Genomic DNA, 19,575 nt, shown 5'->3' with positions numbered 1-19,575 from the left:
AATTTAGTTTTCACGTAACTATACAAGTTCTTCGGACAGGATTTTATTTCAAGTTCAGTTTTTGCATTATATTCATCAAACGCATTACTGATGCAAACGCAGAGAATATAATAAGTCGAATCAAGAACCAAACTTCGTTTGACGAAAACTTGTTCCGCTTGAATTTATCCAAGACACTGTTGCACTCGCCACGTCATATCATGATACCACAAACTTATCTGATAGTACAATCAACAATGATAGATAGAGTTGAAATTTTCGAACATTTCGGTTGAGCATTGAATTCAAAAATAACAGTGGAACATCATATCAACGTGTGGTATACCATGGCAGGTCTTCGATTTTCCACCATCTGTACTTTGATAATTTTGTATCACACACTTGTTTGTTTGTCGATTGTAGCGGTTAATTTTGTAGATTTATCGGCTTAATCAATGTTAATTGTGTATAGAAGCAAAAACGATTTTTTGTTTCTCAGTCTGACAGTTTCGGTGACTCTATTTCACCTTTTCCAAGGAGTCTAAAAATATACGTGTAGTTTTCCTTTTTCTGTTACTGTTTTGTGTTAATTTTTTATGTGTACAGAAACGATTGTCTGGTGTGTATTGTAAATGGCGTCCTACTGCGAAAAAAAATTAAGAAAGCGGTATATAGATTTTACCGCTAACACTAACGAGGGATCATCATATATAATTATAATTTGTATCCACCACGCGCTCACCGCAATATCAACCTACTTCTACATCTAAATCGCGAACCACATTATCAGCTGTTGAAGTGTCACCGGGATGCACGCAAAAATGTACTGTGAGACCCAGCCTTTAACTTCAGGACGAATCGGCTAAGCTGTAGTGTATCTTTCTACTAACGTCGTCCCAGACCTGTGGTCGTAGGTGAAAGGGGTCTCTCAGTTTGTACTTCCAGGCAAGTTTGCGTAAATTTTCCAGATCTGGTTACTCCGGAATTCTTTTTTCATGTCTTACAGTAACACACAGTAAACCCTTCCTTTTAGCTGAGATTACGAGTTCCATGAATCAGCCAAAGGAGCACATTGCAAACGTTCGACTGTGAACGGATTATTTAGTTTCTATCTTAGACGTTCGATCCGGCTTCACACATCCACAGCGACGACGCTGGCATCTAAAAACATGACAGCGTACTTGGACACGATATTGTTTACGTTAGAAAAGTTACATATTTATTCTGACAACCATAAACAACTGCAAAGCAAATTACCACCTATAACACACACCGTTGTTCACTGTATAAATATCACAAACTTTCGATTTGCATGACTATTTCACAGCAGACATCGTCATCACGAGTAGCATCGACACTCGTCGCATTTCGTAATATCTATACAAAACAAACCTCGTTTGTTTCGTAAATTATGCGACTTAAAGAAATGCAAAAAATGTCTTCTCTAGTGACGAAATATAGTTGAAAAATAATTTCCTTGGCCTTAAATATTTCGGTCATACGAAATCGGCAAATAATTAGGAATTCGAACAGTCCCATTACTTGAAATTAAAGTGAAGTTTAATGTTTCCTATTCTAGAATAACTAATAGCGAACTTTATTCTAACCAGCTATGAATAACAACTACACCCTTCGATTGCGGCAAGTTTTGATCAACACTTTGTAATAAGTGTTGATTCAAAGTAATTAACTCTGTTCGCTTCTTGAGAGTTGATCAACACTCAATAAAAGCGTCTGAAAGGAACTTAATCTCATCGAAATAGCGATGACGTCTACACACGTTCTGGTTTTCTATTATATATTCTATTATTCTATTCTTTCCATTATGGACCGGTTTTACATTATAGTGGGCCAAAGTAGGGAAAAATGCTTGAAGAACATCGATAAATGGTATAAAATGAGCGGGGGCCAAGCGTGGTTGGTAACGTCTCCGCCAACCACGCTCGACGCCTGGGTTCGAATCCCACCGCCGATATAGGTGTCAGATGGTTGTGAGGTGGTGTGATCCACTCACAACCAACCTAACTGGTCTAGATTCAATCCTAGCCGACACCGGGAGATTTTCTGAGGTGAAAAATCTCTGGGATCACGCCTTTAATCGCATGAGGAAGTAAAGCCGTTGGCGCCGGTCCGTTAATCGGGTCGTGAGTTAGGGCCCTGGGTGGAGTCGCCTCCCCGGGTGTCGGTGATTGGCACAACAACAGTGGCGGAACTAGACCGACGGAAAATAAGCGAGAATAAAAAAAAATGGTATAGAAGCAATGTCATCTGTTAGCTACTTGAATATAGTATTATCAATAGTTGCTATTATTTTTTCAGCTTAAAAAAATTATTGAGAAAATGTGTTTTTGAAAACATTTGCACGAAACATTTTATTTCCTACCGGATTGGAAGGGAGGGGTGGCAAGTATGATTTTTTTGATTCTAAAATTCTCAGCTAACAAATACAGGTAACGATATATATATATTTATATCATCTCAGTTATTCGTAAAAAAAAGGTCTGAAGTGTTCGATAAATCGAACGTCTGGTTTATAATGGGTTAAATTAGAATATACTAGAGGCATTCCAACCCGTGTTTTTTGAATTCTGTTAGATTCAACTGCTGATCGCAATTCACGTGCCGAATTTTTCGTAAAACAATAACTTTATTCAAAACGATGATAATAATTTATATTGACACCAACAATAATTTAACTTTGAATAGAAACCCTGAGCACATCAAATTATTGGTGTATTATAATAAAACTATGGTTATGGTTGACGTGGCATTCTCGAGAAATTTTTGAATAGCAAGAATTTTTAATTTCACCGCAATAACATTACCATTGCCAGGCGTCCACCCGTGACGTTTGATTGGATCAATTGCAAACGTCGCACTTAATGTAAGCGGCTTTGGCAAAAAGCTTTTGTAGAATAGACCGCACCCGAGCATTAACGGTTGAAATAAATAGTGGTTTCCGGAGCGGCGGTGGCGGCTTTTTCCCTGCACGATCAAGCGATTTGGAGGCTTCAATTGAATTTGTCCGTAGTTAGCGGCATGCATTCGGAATTTGCACGAGCAGCAAAATTGACTTCACGGCAGGTTAATGGGATGACATAGGAAATGATGAGCTCGGTTGGTTTAAAGGGATTGCCGCGGCCACCGGCACTGACAAATTTTGCTTCCACCGGACCAATATATGTGAAATGCAATTAAATACTATCCAGTTGGCGAACGCGCTTGCTGCTATTATAGAATGCATTCCCAGTGCCAATTAAGGCTCGTGATTATCTAAAACATCAATTGCAATTTTTACTGAAAGTATGGTTGGTTTTGTGCGGCATTTAATGTTTTATACTTCCAGGAGCTTACCTGTCCGATCAAAGCTGTAATGAATCGGAATTAATTTAATACGTAATTTTAGGACTATTTATTGAGGCTAAAAAGCTGCTTTCACGTCGCAGTTTATTCTGCTAATATTCAGTTTTTAATCGATTTTCAGACGAATCTAAATTATTTTCTAGAAAAAAAGGTAATCGAGAGCATTACCAATCACTCTTGGGACTTTCTCTTGTTTCCAATGCTTGAACGAAATACAGAATAAAAGTTTATTACCATGTACATTAAATTATACAGTTAACTTCATCTTCATTGCTGCACCGAAACTGCAACGGAAAATCTATTCTACAAACTATGTCGAAACTCTCAATGACTGGTTCAATCAAATCATTTACTACTTACTCACTTGTATCGTACACACGTTTTGACCTTTTGTACACGAGACGGAGACCGCCTTTGCGTTTCCAAACAACGTGAATGGAGTAGCAGAAGCCGGTGTCAAGAGTTTAAGCAAACATTAAAACTAACTTTACCTAACCTACATTAGAAATACACACACGCCGGCAAGTACATAGTACAAAAGCTCTTCGTCACCTTGGTCCATATGGCGAGTGCCAATTTGTTAAGTACTCTTGCTTTCCGCCGTATGTGAGGCCGATTGCGCAATGGTATTCTGCTTTTTCTCAAGGTTGTTCGGCCATGGAACTTTTTTTTTGGTATGTACGACAACATAATCCACCCTGCTTGCATAGCACACCGCCTAACAAAATAAAACTAATAGACAGTCGAGAGAGGGAGAAAAAGAGATAGTTATGTGGAGCTTGGGTGATGGAAAGGTATCTATCTCCTCATCAAGACCTCATAATGCAATTGTGAGTCTTCGTTAGCCTTCGCACGCTCGCCCGCAAGCAGAAGTGGTATGTACTGGTGGTGTACTTGAAATTTTCAGTCACTATGTACACTTCAAATTACACTACAGAGATTTCTCCTTCACTTGTACGGCGAGCCAGGGACCGAAAATAAAGTTGAAGAAATGCCGAATGGCATAAATGGCAAGAGCAAGCACCGCAAGGCTGGCAGCCAGCAGTGTGACCACCACATCGTAGTAATGATACTGCCACACGGGCATCTGGGCAGCCTTGTAGCGGTAATGTGAAGCACCCTGATGGCGAATGACATATTCCGTCCACCAAACCGCCTTCTCGACAGGACGCATCGGTTGATCACGCACCAGCTTGCCGAGTCGTTCAATGTTTCGTTTGTATCTATTGGGAAGGTAAGGATAAACGCTGACATGAGTTAGAATGTGTAAGAACATTAGAAAGTGAACTCACTTTTTATTGCTGATGACCTCAAGAATCGTCTCCCGGAGCTTCTCGGTCGTCAGCCGCTCCATCCAGATCGTCTTGCCGATTCCACGTTCGACCACTTTATCGCCGTTGCCAAACTGGTCGAAGTTGAACGGGATTACCACCATCGGCACGTGTCGATCTATAGCCTCTTCCATCGATTGCTGACCGCCCTGGGTGACGAACAGTTTCACGTTCGGGTGGGCTGTAGAGGTAGAGAAAAGAAAAACGATTTAATTGATTTTCAAACAGGTAGTGCAGATAATCAAACGCGAAATCGATTCACGGAGTCCTTGAAACGGTAAGATGTAACGTCAATTGAAATTGAATCCGATGAAATAAGTATTGAACTAGGATTACTCAATGATAGTTTTCCGGGGCCTTTTATCTTTATACTTCACGATAATGAAATCAAAACACTGCAAAAATTGTAGATATGAACATTTTTGCGGACGATATAGGAATTCTCGTTGTAGCAGACAGTATTAGAGCAACTTATGAAAGCTAAAGAAAATAATGACGTCAAGTAAATTTATGGGAGAATGCCTATGCTGGTTACCAGTGGGAAGAAGACAGGGATCAAACTGAGAGCACTAAATGTTAATTTTTTAAATTAGGAAAGGAATGATGCTAAAGGACTTAACTGACAATGTGTCTTTTTCATTACTAATGAATAAGAAAAACCAACGATATATTGCACTAAACACCAATATTGACTATTGTTAAAAAAAAACTAATGTTCAATTGTTTGTCGCGTGAATTAAAATTTGATCAGATTCAAATGAATCCGATTATTTGATTGGCTAATATTTCTGAAATTGAGTAACAAACAAGAATATGAAACATGAAAGTAATATTGAGTCAAATAAACAGAACAGCACGAGTCACCTGGGCTCTAATTCTAAATAAAATGTAGAAGAAGTAGTCACTAAGCAACACTTAAATTCTAGAAAAACCCACATTGGGTGATATTTAGTTATTTTGGGCTGTTTCCCAGACACCGAAAATTGCCAACATTGATTTCTAAGTGGTATTTGAGGTCGCTTTCAGGTCTCTGCACATTATCCTTGTTTCGGAAGTACTCATATGGTATTTGGTCCCAATTTTGGCGGTCTTCCAGACAACGGAAAACGTCATCTTGAATTTAAAAATGACTTATGAGTTCAATTTCCGGCCACTGGATATCCCGGCTTTTCGAAATATCTATTCTGGATTATGTTCAAACATATTTTTTTCGGAAACTGAAAATCGCTAACCTAAATTTTAATAAGGCATTTTCAGACTCATTCGCATTATTCTGACTGCGGATCATTTTTTTTTGTATTCTGGAAACCAGAAGTTATCATTGTGAATTTCAAGATGACGTCTGGAGTGGATTTTCGGTCCCTGGACAATGGACATCATACCAATATAAGGTGGTATTTGATCTTATTTTTAGATCGATGGAGGGGGGGGGGGGGTTTCAGTAGTACAATTTTCAATTCGCAAATTACAACATTCCGTATTTTGGTGGACGCTTAGCTAGTGTTCTAACCGATTACTGCAAAAACGAAAGAAAATCGTTGAAAACTAAGCGAGTTATGAGCATTTGAAATAAGACAAAATATTATGCATGCTCCGATTATAAATTTCCATTATACACCATCTCTCAAGAGGCTCCCACAATAACGTTAGTTCTACGTCAAAATTTTTTAAGTCCAACAGAACTTTTGTTTGCTAAGTCTTAATGTGACATTTTTGATATGTAGAGTGTTTGATCTGTTCCCAGTAGTCTAAGAAACCATTCACATTTCACGTGGACAGGTTTCTGACGATTTGGCTCCTCCTCTTCCTCCGTAGACAATTTCCCATATTAATTCCAATGGACAATGGTTAGCAATGGACCGTGGACATTTCACTACCACCTTCCTCCATCCTAAGCAGTTGTTTTGTTTTGCTAAACAGAGCTAAATTTGCTTACACAGACCTAATTATGTCCATTATTTTGTCCAGAGACATCTCCTAGTAAACACGAGAGATAAGTTTCTTGTGTTAGTTTTCTCGGTGGCACAAATCAAAAAACAGCATCGTTTTTCGAAGAAACTGATGAGGAGACCTCAGAAAGCAATTCCATAAAAAATGATAGTTTATGTGCCTATTACGAATTTCAGCTATTTCATTCTCATCTCGCTAAGTTCAGTTAGCTATTATTGGTTTGCTTACAGCGTGCAGTTTTCGAAGAGAAAAAAATTAGATTTCCAAACATTGAGTTTTTCGAGATGTTCAATTGAAAATTATATTTTGGTATTTTTTTTTCTAAACTAAAAACATTTTTATCTCGCGGTATTTTGAATGGAAGGACAAAGATACTGTCTACAACTTTGCTCAGGACGGTAAGGTACTCGTTTGACATGTTAGTTCCAGAATGTACTTGGACAACGAACTTTGTTATCGTCAAAAGTTTTCTTTTGATCATCGCAGTGAATAATTGTTCTGCCGTGACCATTCACAAGCCTGCTTGCAAAAGCTTCGGAGAATGATCTGAAGACCCCTGTCCCAATGAGTTTGTGTAGGAATGTATTTTTGTTAACAAACAATAGAAAAATTGAGTGTTGAATAAAGTTTTCATTCTTGTAAACGAGAAAACTAAGATGCTCAAGACAAAATGAACTACAACCATCCTTTAAGTAAAATGAAATCAAAAGAGCAGATCAAACTGAATCCGGCCAAATAAGGGACCTGACAAAACAGGAAAGGAAACAAAATGGGCCCCTTTTGAAATGCTTATAAGTCGGTTTATTTTAAGTCGATATTTTTAATTCTCGCAGAAATCGATTGGAACATTGAACATGCAACCGCTCAAATGCAGAAAAATGTTGTATGGTTATGCAAACTGTTGTACTATCGAAACGCGCTAGACTTTGGAAGAAAATATTTTCTTATACTATTCAGGCAGTGATATCGTATCGTAGCTGAAAGCCCTCCAACAGCTCATTTGCAAGAAAATTCGAAAATACAGTGCTTTTTCGATTTTATCACGGTCGAAAAGAATTCAGTTGGAATTCGTGATATTTAAGAAAAATGAAGCACTGTTATAGTTCAATGGAATATTAGTTTAGTTAAGAGAGTCTATTGCTTGTTTATGTGAAACTGTGGAACCGCTAGATTTTATTATTTTTAAATCGACGTTACAACATCACAGTAATTTTTGCTTCAAAGTCAAGGAAAACTCCTTTTACGATTCATTTTTCACAAACTTTGACACAAATAAACTGTCACAAGTTGTTTTTTTTTTCTGTATGGACTTCCTCACTGCGACCAGAATCGTAGATCCATTGTGAGATATGCCCGGGTGTTTGCTGTATCCCGCACTTCTTATTATTAGCAAAACCGCTATTGAGAAGAAGAAGTAGAAAAAAATTGGCCGCCATCTTGGATCTCGCCGCCATCTTGGATCTCGCCGCCATCTTGGATCTCGCCACCATCTTGGATTTTATCACAGAAACGTGTTTCTGAGCAAGTTCGCAACCACTGATTCTAAATTTGACATCAGCATTAGAAAGCTGAGAAAAAATGATCTAAGATACATCCAAAATATTAGGTGAGCATTGAGGTTATCTTGTCATTCTGGTCACTTTTCAAAATCGAGCTTCAAACAGTTAAACGCATGTCGTGCGGCCAATATCGAATCATGCTGAGCCTGTGGAGACGGATGGACGGTTCTATGTCAACAGTTGCGTAGCGGATTGCACCAGTATCAGCTGGCTTTCCGAATTTGCTTTCGGTTTGAAAAATTTTCGGTATTTTTTAGTGTTTGTTGTGGGAGTGCCTCATTCCCCCATTGTCGGGGCAGCACAAAGGTTACGAACAGCATATCCGATTTTGAACAGCAAACTGCCCTTTTCAAGGCAATTAAACAAGTAATTGAAGAATAATCGTTTTCTCGAAAGGTCTCGAGCGCTAGGGGGTATTGTATTTGATGTGCAAATCAAGAGCCGATAGCACTCCAACAGCTCGTTTGCACGAAAATTCGAAAATATAGCATGCATGTTTATATGATTGTTTTTCTCATTCATCACGCAAAAGTTCGAGTCTTACGCAGTCACTGTGTCATCTCAGTTCACACATTTTCTGCTTAAAGAACGCACAAAAAATGTTTGCTGCACAAGGAATACATGGACGTGATTCAAATCCAAATGTGTATCATCACTACACGGCAAGGCAAATCGTCTTGCGCCGTTATTCACGTCCACTATAACCAGAGCCTCACACTGCCGAGCAAAGCGACGCACTTGCTTGAAGAGAGCAGCAAATCGTAAACACCGCTTCGGAATCTGAAATATTTCTCCAGAGAGATAGCAAACTGGTGTGATCTTTTTCACACGAAAGGACAATACGCTCAAACACAACAGAGATCACTGCAGAACGTGTAGAAAAGTAGAAAACGGTGTTTAGTATGCATTTCGAAACTGAAAAAAAATGCAACCGAACGTCACGCATGTTTGCTCTTCGGATTATATCGAATTCATCTCAGCAGTGTACTCCGCGCGGCGTTCTGCTATGTATTCTCTCTAGAGTGATTCACCACTCTTCTCCCGCCTTGTGGTATTCAACAATTCAGACCAAGTTAAGTCATTTGTTCGAATAAACCTACGTAACAATCCCGATAAATATTTCGAAACGTCAGTTTTTGCGTTTCCCCAAGCCACATTCCGCTTCTTCTGCATCGGTACCAACATGAACAGTAAGCCGATAAATCTACAGAATTAACCGCTACAGTCGACGAACAAATAAACAGTAACATCATAGTTAAAACAAAATTTTGTGAACATATGCAATGTCTTCTCATATTATTATTGATTCAATGTTGTCTCTGAAAGATCTGATTCTTGAAAATTAATCAATCAGGTAATATTTCAATAAACTTAAAAGTACCACAATTATCCCAATGCTGGTTACACTGCATCAATGAGAGCAGTCTCCTGAAAAACGTTACCAATACCACTACAAATCATTATGACAATACCAACACCGATGAAATCGTTCTAAGCGAAGTGGTTCGGAGCTGTCAAATACATTCAAAATACGCTAGAGCATTGAATGCGTTCTGCCCAACGCACATGCGTTGTACTGGTTCCAAACTAGATCATTAAATGCTCTAAAAAAGCTCATAAATGATCTGGTTACACACACTCTGACTTTTGCGTGATTGGTTGGTTTTGACGTGGGACTACGTCTTTCTTCACTATACTAAGGTACATTCTGGGAAAACTGGATTGATCATGAAACGTTTTTGGTTGGCGAAATGGAAGATTTTAGATGCTAATAGCGCTCAAACAACTGTTCCGATTTCAATAGTTAATATACTGTTGGAAAGTTAAAACATACAAGATTTGTATAACATGATAAATTCGGTTACCATTTTCTTATTACTCCGTGAAAATTGCGGGAAAGTTTGAAGGTCGAATATCCACATACATTTTCCATACGATTGGTATATTTCCCTAGCGCAGACTTCAAAAACATAGACGATATGATTTCACGCATTTAGTCATTGGCTAGCAATGCCAGCCAATTGGCATCGCATTCATCACCCAACGTAAACGACGAAGAAAGAAAGCAGAGGTGCTTCCACGTGATTGGTTCTTCCCCCAATCACCCAAGTTCCCCACACTGAGTGACACTATAAAAAGAACAGTTCGGCTTCCCTTCGATCTTAGTTGGACCACACCAGTGGTAATCTAATTCAGATATCGTTGTTGGAATACAGCCCGAAACTGGACGTGATCGGCACTGGGGACCATTGGAAGTTGTTGGAAGGGACCATTGGAAGACTTGATAGCCGTTTGGATGCTGCCGGTAGTAATTTGTGTAGGTATAGTATGTCGTATACCAAGTGTGTGTGTGTCTGAGTAGCGTTAGCGTGTGTATATGTGTGTGTGAGTAGCGTTAACGTGTGTATGTGTGTGTGAGTAGTTTTGGCGTGTGTATACGTGTGTGTGAGTAGCTTTAGCGTGTGTATGTGTGTGTGTGTGAGTAGCTTTTGCGTATGTATGTGTGTGTGAGTAGCTTTTGCGTATGTATGTGTGTGTGAGTGTGAATGAGTGAATGTGTGTGTGAATGTGTGGATGTGTGTGTGTGTGTGAATGTGTGTGTGTGAATGTGTGTGTGAATGTGTGTGTGAATGTGTGTGTGTGAATGTGTGTGTGTGAATGTGTGTGTGAATGTGTGTGTGTGTGTGAATGTGTGTGTGTGAATGTGTGTGTGTGTGAATGTGAATGTTATTTAGTGTTAATGGTTTGGTTCTACTAAGATTCGAACCTATCACCATTCGCTTGTCAAAGCGGACTCTGTAACCTTGCGGCTACGAAACTCGACATGCTATGGTTTATGACAGGTGTATGTGTTTTTTTGTGAAGTGTTCATGGATTATTGTGTTTGGTATTTGTAGATTTGGTGTGTGTTATATACTATGGCTATGGCAGAATTAAATCTTTACGCCCACAATAGTCCCACGTCAAGCCTACGTTTGTTCACTCAAGCACATACCCTTTAACTTTTTCTTATTCTCATTCATCTCATCACCCAAAGGTTAACAAAATGTGATATAATTTGAAATTTTTATTGAAGGCCTTGTATTTTGCTGCCAAGCACATCTGACCTTGATTACTTAGGCAGTGATTTTATACGAGCATGTTATATTGCTCCAAACTGGAGAAAATCAAAAAAGTTAATTAGTTGATTGATTGATTCGGATGGGGCTTGTTATTTTCACTCGAACACAAACACGAAAGAGTTTATTGGGGCCAGGGCGCTACATTTTCGAAAAATAAAAATGAAACTAAACATTTCGCAGTGGTTTTTTGATTCGTCACGCAAGTTTTGATCAACATTTTGGCGATTTTTTTGTTCTTGATCACTGGCGCCACTTAGCCGTTTCGGGTTGTGAACCTGGTATTGGCGTCATCCGTTTCATATCGTCACTATTTTTCCTCCCTCTTCCCTCTATATGCTCTACTACTGTTTGGAAGCCCCCTGACTCCGTCAGCGCTCATTATCATTTTCAATCGACAATCGTCAGATGATAATGACGCTGCTAATCTCCGATTTCAATTAAAAATAATTTCTTTCTTTTTCAAGCCCTTCAATTGTCAACAACAAAGCAAGAGCATTCAAGTTTACGAGTTATATCGTCACTATAACATGACAATTGCATTAATGTGAACTTTTGAAATATATCCCAGTCAGCTGGAACGGGTTTGGTGAGCTCTAAGAGCTTTTTTGAATGATTCAAGTTTGGTGTTATAAATCTTTTATATTGGAAAGACCCTCTGACATCCAACCAATTGGTTTTCACCTTTTGTTCCTCCCAGTGCTCAAGCTCCATTTTCACTGCACAGTTTGATATACCGCAGAAAGGTTCTGGGCCGAAAAACTGTGAGTTGGGTCCTTGTTTTGCAAGTTCGTCTGCTCTTTTATTCCCACAGCAACAATGCCCTGGAATCCAATTGAAACTTTCTGAGTTTGTTTAACACAACGTTCGCAATGTGAGAATACATTCCCAGACAATGTTGGATGTTCATTACAACGGTGATTAGTGTCAATTATACTAATATTCAGTTTCTGGACATAGTCCCCATCTAAAAAAAACATCAATATTGAGGAGTATTTGAACATTCTTAAGTTTACATTTGAAAATGGAAACTTCACTGTTTCTTAACGTACTGTAAGTTTCTGAAATACCAAAATTGGGCATTATTTTAGTTTTTTCCTCATTTCAAATGGCGTCAAACATCATGTTTCGGTCTCTGGAAACAAACTTTTGGCCCCCAGATATGACCAAGGGCCCAAATAGCTAACTAATGGTAGCAGTGGTCATAAGCTCTTAGAAGGGAAGGGCCAAAATCGTCAAATTCATTCAAGACGTTGCCATAGTGCATAAATGTTTTTGACTTTTGAATCTTTCTTTAAAAGTTGCCACTTCCCCATTTCCAATATTTCTATGACCACTTCCTTTGTACAAAGAACATGTATGCCAAGTGAGGTGAAATTCGGTTCAGGCATTCAAGAGTTATGTTGGATCATACAAATATACATACGAAACCTATCTTTTATATAAATATATAGATAGATAAATGATGCGTCGTAGCTGAGACACATTCGTTATTATGGTTTCAAACTTAATCAAAAGTTGCACAACATTGATGTGGTTTCGCAGTGCAGTATCGACACGTGTAGGATATACAATTAATAGACAAAACATTTGTAATCTTCAACAGCAACTTCATAACCAAAAAAAAAAATGTTCGGGAATGTATTACAAATACAAATCTAGAGAAAATACATAAAATATGGGTCAGAATTCGTGAAACGGATCACTAAAAATCGCGATGTCTAATTTTTTCAAATAAGTATTAAAAACATGAAGAGTTTCACTTGGGAAGTTGATTTTCCAATTTTTATTGAATTTGGGCCATAAAAGTTCAAAAATACTTGTGATTTTTTTCAGATTTTTCAGTGCCCCAGAACATAAATTTTCAACATATTGTTTTAAATAGTTACTATTGAAAAAATATGTTTTTCTTCAAAAAAATATTTTCGTAAACTACAACTCAGGATGCATCTGTTGTGAAAATTTCATCAAATTCGATGCAATATTTTTAAAGCTATGTCTATTTAAAAACAATTTTGACCTAAATTTTAAATGACAATAACAACTTGTAAATTTACTCAAATTCAATAAAAATTGGAAAAACAACTCCCCGAGTGAAACTCTTCATGTTTTTAATACTTATTTGAAAATATTAGACATCGCGATTTTTAGTGATCCGTTTCACGAATTCTGACCCATATACTATATAGACACATCACTGGATTTTAAGATGGTATTCAGAATAAACACGATTCTTAACTAGAAATAAATTTTTGGATTGGGTTCTACCATTATATCGAAAAAAATAATTTCAGAGGTGAATACTGTTTGTCCCATTGGAAGGAGAAGGGACTTAGGTTTATTCATTGAAAATGCTCCCTTTGTTCAAGTATTGCAGAGTTTAAAATTAAATATAACGTTCTAACGTTTCACATGATGAAAGCTGCTGCACTGATTCTAAAGCTTCTGTAATTAACTTTTAACAAATTTCCCAGTTAAAATTCAATGTCATACGGAAAAATGATTAGTTGAATACGATTTGGTTCATTGCTAATTAATATTTGAATAAACCAATAAGCTTTTGTGCCAGTTTCTCAATAACATACGATCATTTCTAAAAATTGATTGATTTCTTCTCAGATTTTAAACGTCGACATAATTTGATTTTTCAGTTTATATCCGCACGTAGAAGAACCTAGTTCTACGTAAAAATATGAAGAATTTGATACCTTCAACGAAATATAAGAGCTTTGAATTATAAAATAAAAAAAAGTCTGAACCAGTACAGATGTCTAATAAAAATTCATCATTTGGTGTTATCAAATTTTCAGTATAAAGAATGTTTAGGAAATGTAAGAGCGCAACAAAAAATAAGAATACCTTACGAAATGGTTTTCGTCTTCTAATTTTGATTTCTTGGCGTTTCAATGTTATCATGTTAATAGTATGGAAAAATACTAGTATTTTGGTAGAGATAGTCAAACAATTTTACATGCGGTGATAGAGCAGTCCTAACATTCCGCTGTTGGAATGTTTCTATAACCACTTCCGAAATGAATATGGCAACGATAACGTTGTCTCAATTGTCTTTAAATTTAACCCTTTCCCCGCGGATAGGAATTAGTGTTTACCTCGAAAATAACTATCAGACTCTTACTATGTTCTCATGAACTACATACATGCACAATTGGCACAAACTGTATTTATATTTATCATCGATCAGTTCTCCAAGCGTATTAAGTCAAAATAAAATTCAAGTATAGTTGTCAAACTGTAATCAAAGTTTAGAAACCAGGTACGGCATCACACGCAGGTTTAACTGTGCTGCAATTAAAAAAAATAAAAGAAAAACTACACACGACATTCCCCTATTGGACAGTTCAGCATTGATTAGGTCTAAGCTCTAACGATGTTGTGATAATAAGTTTTCAACATCACCTTTCAACTAGCTTCGACAAAGCAGTGGAACTAAAATACTCTACAATCCAAACATTCGAACCGAATGCAATTAAACGTCGATATCTTTGGGCGTTTAATCTTTAGTGCGTTCCCAGCTTGAATCGTCGTAGCCCTTATGCAATACATCCAGGCCACTAACGAGGTAGGTATAGGTACCTAGCGGCATAGTCAGCTGGTTAGGCAGATCATATGGTAGCTGTTTTAAGGTCCAAAATCGTAAATTTTTGGTTAGACGTTTATCGTCCAGTGACGACACAGCGTCACACATATTTTTTGGGATGTCACGAGAAAATTTTATACGATTGCGTTATGTAATGAATGTTGTTTTGTTTGTGTATTTTATTTGACTTGTTTTTAAGATTTTCGATTCACTTAAAGACTCGCACTGTTTTATCATTCGGGAAACACATGCTATATTTCACATGCTATAACAGAGACGTGGAAATTCTTGATGAATATCCCAAACGCGAATTTGTAATTTATTTTTCCGTATTCCTATGGCTTATCGGTATTGTGTTATATATATATTTTTATTGTACTATAAATATTTGGAAATTACTACTGTGCGGTGACTGCTCAGGAGTTCTCGATGAAAACTAAATGTATATTGAACAATACGAATTTTTAAGCACCAGTAAAGTTTTATAATTTGGGAGAAATTATTGTATGTAGCAACCGAAATACGTATCTGCGGACGGTATTCGATTAAAGGGTATTCGATTTTTTGTAGTAGAATTAAATGGAAACATAAGCTATTCTCAATATTCAATTCCATTTTACTAAGACGCTCAAAAATAAATTTATTTATTTAATTAATAATTCACGTTCAGAATGTGTATCATTTTCCACACACATTTCATAAAATCAATATGAATGACTGAGAGCAGAACCGACTGGAATTTTTTGTGCCTATCCTCTGCGCTTTTGCTTACGATAATGACAGAAAATGTTGGTTGGTTCACGCTAAGCGTAAAATAAATAATTGAATAAAATAAATCTGGTAACAGGTAATGAAATATTCAATAAACCGATGGGTTTACAGGTCAATCAAGAGATTATTTTTTAATCTCATAAACCCTGTCAGCTCACTGGGGGCGGAAGTCAGACCAGAGGTACAAATTTGGAAAGTAACTTCGCTACTGACTTGAACGATAACTCATACGTACTGTAGACCTGTAATTCGATTCATCAACAACATTCATTAGCAAGAAAAATGAAAATTTAAATACATTACACTGCATTTTAATTTCTTCTTTTCCCTCTGACGCTTCTGATGGAATAAGTTTTTCGAAATCAACGAGAAGAGGCGAAGGTTTTTCGTTTATTATGACTTGTGTTTGTCGAAGAACGTTCGCTGGTTTTGAATATCACCGTGTGATTCAATTGGTCGGTTTTCAGCTCACCGAATGTCCATTGAAATCAAATCAACAACTCCAATACCTACCGAGTAAATCTTGCTGAGGCAGCAAATGTGCCGTTCGTATGTTACTCGTGCCGTTCAGGTCGACTTCACTGTCGCACTTCCACAGGACGTCGTATTTAAGTGATTTGAAGGTATCGACAAACACCTTCAAGTTTCGCGCGTTAATCGAATTGCTGCGGATCAATGTTCCCAAACTGAAGTAAATAACACCGTGCTGAGAATGGTCCAGGTACCGCTTCAGTTCCTTTGGTAAAGGTTTAGGTTCTTCGATATGCAGGAATTCCAACTGGATTGTTTGTGGTACACTAGGACGTACAAAACCAAGTGCAGGTTCCACGTTGGTCATTAGAAAGTCGATACGATGCATCAATTCACGTGACTTCGTCATATTGCTGCCGAAATTACGCTCGATCACTTCATCGTACTTCGTACAAACTCACGCGGTATCAAATAGTTATCAATAAAAACTTTCGTCACAACGGCTTCCAATCGCTGCAGAAAGTTCGGTTCGGAGGAAAATTCATGATTCGTTTCCGGATGGGCAACCACATTTATAACGTTTCCCACAACTTGATGGACCATAGATATCGAATCTCCCGACGTGATTCCAATCATAGGCACTTTAAACAAATCGGCAAACGCGTGGAAGGGATTCATCTGAAAATATTCCATTATCAACACATCAACATGTTCTTCACTCGCGTTTTCGATCAGTTGCTGCCATTCCGGATGCGCTAGTTCAGCTTCCATAAACTTTTTCGTCACCACCAACAACTTAGTCGCAATTTCCAACGACGTGCAACCCTTTTGCCTCATACCAGCCACATCGAAATTTTCATGCGCGATCTTATGGGTGTAATTCCAATTGATTTGCGTGATATTAGGGTTGCTGGTTTCGAACGGCTCCGTCGTCATCATGGTGATGTGATGACCCCGCTCCAGAAGCCCTTTCATAAACGCTCGGAAAACTATCTGGTGACTTTTGGCGGGTGCTGGAAAAATCGCCAAAATCCTTGCACTTTCACCTCCACCGAAAATGACCACATGCACGATTGCAGCTAGACAACCAAATGTCCGTTTTAATCTAGACATCGCGCCGACAACGAAGAAAACTACTATTCGAGTGTTATACACACTGCGTGACAATCGTCGTTAGACTAAGAAACAGCTGCATTTTGAGATGGATTTTTATATGGTCAATAAAAACATCAATCTACTTTTTTTTCTAAATATTAGGGGGGAAATGTTTGTAATAATTTATTTATGTATTAACATCTATTCAGAATGAGTATTGTGTGTTCTGCCACAAATGGTGACATTTCAACACTATTATATATATTTGTACGCTTTTTTATATTATTGAATGCTATTAGCTTTCGCAGTTAAGTTAATGTAATTGTAGGAAAATTATTAAACCTACTTGTCAAGGAAAAAAAACAAGGAATAAAACAAAACTTAAAATAAACTTAAAACTATCTTACTGACTATAAAGTGAGTTAATCGTTGCAATTGAGGATTGCAACGATTTTTGTCGGAATTTGTTGATAATTTGGCTTGACATATTTTCTAATGTTTCTACATTAGTGAGCCTGTGTAGCTCGTTCGTGCTAAACCAGGGAGGACGCTTCAAAATCATTTTCAAAAGTTTATTCTGAATTCTTTGAAGTGTTTTCTTCCTGGTTGTACAACAACTTGTCCAGATGAAAACTGCATACAACATTGCTGGCCTAAAAATTTGTTTGTAAATTAACAGTTTATTCTTGAGACAAAGTCTAGAATTCCTGTTGATATAAGTATATAAACATTTGATATACTTATTGCACTTTGACTGGATATTTTCAATGTGCTCCTTGAAAGTAAGATTCTTATCATAAATTAGCTCTAAGTATTTAACTTGATAAGACCAATTTAAGACCACACCGTTCATCTTAATAACGTGGTTATGGGTGGGTTTGAGAAATGAAACTCTTGGCTTTTGAGGAAAAATAATTAACTGTGTTTTAGAAGCATTAGGGGAAATCTTCCATTTCTGCAGGTATGAAGAAAATATATCTAAACTTTTTTGTAGCCGACTGCATATAACACGAAGGCTTTTTCCTTTTGCCGAAATGCTTGTATCGTCACAAAACAGAGATTTCTCACAACCTGGTGGTAAATCAGGAAGATCAGAAGTAAAAATTTTATATAAGATTGGGCCCAAGATACTCCCCTGAGGCACACCAGCTCTAACAGGCAATCTATTAGATTTGCCATTTAGATAGTTAACCTGAAGAGTGCGGTCAGTTAAATAACTTTGTATCATGTTTGTAAGGTAAAGCGGAAAACTGAAATTTGACATTTTAGCTATTAAACCTTTATGCCAAACACTGTCGAATGCCTTTTCTATATCTAGTGGAGCTGCTCCCGTTGAATAGCCTTCAGATTTTCAGTTCGAATCATATTTGTTACTCTAAGTAACTGATGAGTAGTGGAATACCAATGGTGAAAACCAAACTGCTCATTTGCAAAAATTGAGTTTTCATTAATATGTGTTATCATTCTATTGAGAATTATTCTTTCAAAAAGTTTGCCAATAGAGGAAAGTAAACTAATTGGTCGATAACTTGATGCCTCAGCTGGATTCTTTTCGGGTTTTAAAATTGGAGTGACTTTGGCATTTTTCCATTTCGTAGGAAAATGTGCTAGTGCAAAGCATCTGTTAAAAATTTTTACCAAGAAATTTAAAGAGTTTTCGGGAAGTCTTTTGATGAGGATATAGAAAATCCCATCATCTCCTGGTGCTCTCATGTTTTTGAATTTTTTGAGAATAGTTCGCACCTCATTCAAGTTTGTTTCCAATACCTCTTCAGAAAGAAATTCTTGGATGGTGATCTGATCATACTATTGGTTTACTTCATTTTCAATAGGACTTACTACGTTCAAATTGGAGTTATGAACGCTCTCAAACTGCTGAGCATGTTTTTGAGATTTTTGTTCATTCGTTAGAAAAATGCAATCACCATCTTTAAGGAATGGAATGGGCTTCGAAGGTTTCTTAAGAACCTTCGAAAGCTTCCAGAAAGGTTTTGAATAAGGTTTTAGTTGTTCAACTTCTCTCATGAAATTCTCATTTCGCAAGAGAGTGAATCTATGTTTAATTTCCTTTTGCAATTCTTGAAAAATAATTTTCAAAGCAGGATCACGAGATCTTTGGTATTGACGTCTCCGTATGTTCTTCAAACGTATAAGAAGTTGAAGTTCACTGTCAATAATTGGTGCAATAAATTTCACTCGAGCCTTAGGAACTGATATATTCCGGGCATTGAGTATTAAGCTGCTAAAATTATCTAATGCTCTGTCAATGTCAGCACTATTTTGTAAAATAATATTTTCACTCAAATTTTCTTCGATCGTAGAACGATATCTATCCCAAT

The 19,575-nt window shown here is 37.3% G+C and overlaps 1 protein-coding gene across 1 annotated transcript in view; it reads right to left on the bottom strand.

The window, feature by feature from the left end:
- Nucleotides 1-3,582: 3,582 nt before the first annotated feature.
- Nucleotides 3,583-19,575, bottom strand: part of LOC129731725 (UDP-glucosyltransferase 2-like) — a 32,848-nt gene continuing 16,855 nt past the window's right edge. Inside the window, exons 2-3 of the mRNA XM_055691948.1 lie at nt 4,635-4,854; nt 3,583-4,565 (exon numbers count right to left, since the gene is read on the bottom strand). Coding sequence (XP_055547923.1) covers nt 4,274-4,565; nt 4,635-4,854 — 512 coding nt within the window. The 3' untranslated portion in view covers nt 3,583-4,273. The remainder of the gene's footprint in view (nt 4,566-4,634; nt 4,855-19,575) is intronic.

The sequence above is a fragment of the Wyeomyia smithii genome, chromosome 3 (assembly GCF_029784165.1).
Source record: "Wyeomyia smithii strain HCP4-BCI-WySm-NY-G18 chromosome 3, ASM2978416v1, whole genome shotgun sequence".
In the NCBI taxonomy this organism is placed as follows: domain Eukaryota; kingdom Metazoa; phylum Arthropoda; class Insecta; order Diptera; family Culicidae; genus Wyeomyia; species Wyeomyia smithii.
This window is presented reverse-complemented; position numbering and strand designations above follow the sequence as displayed.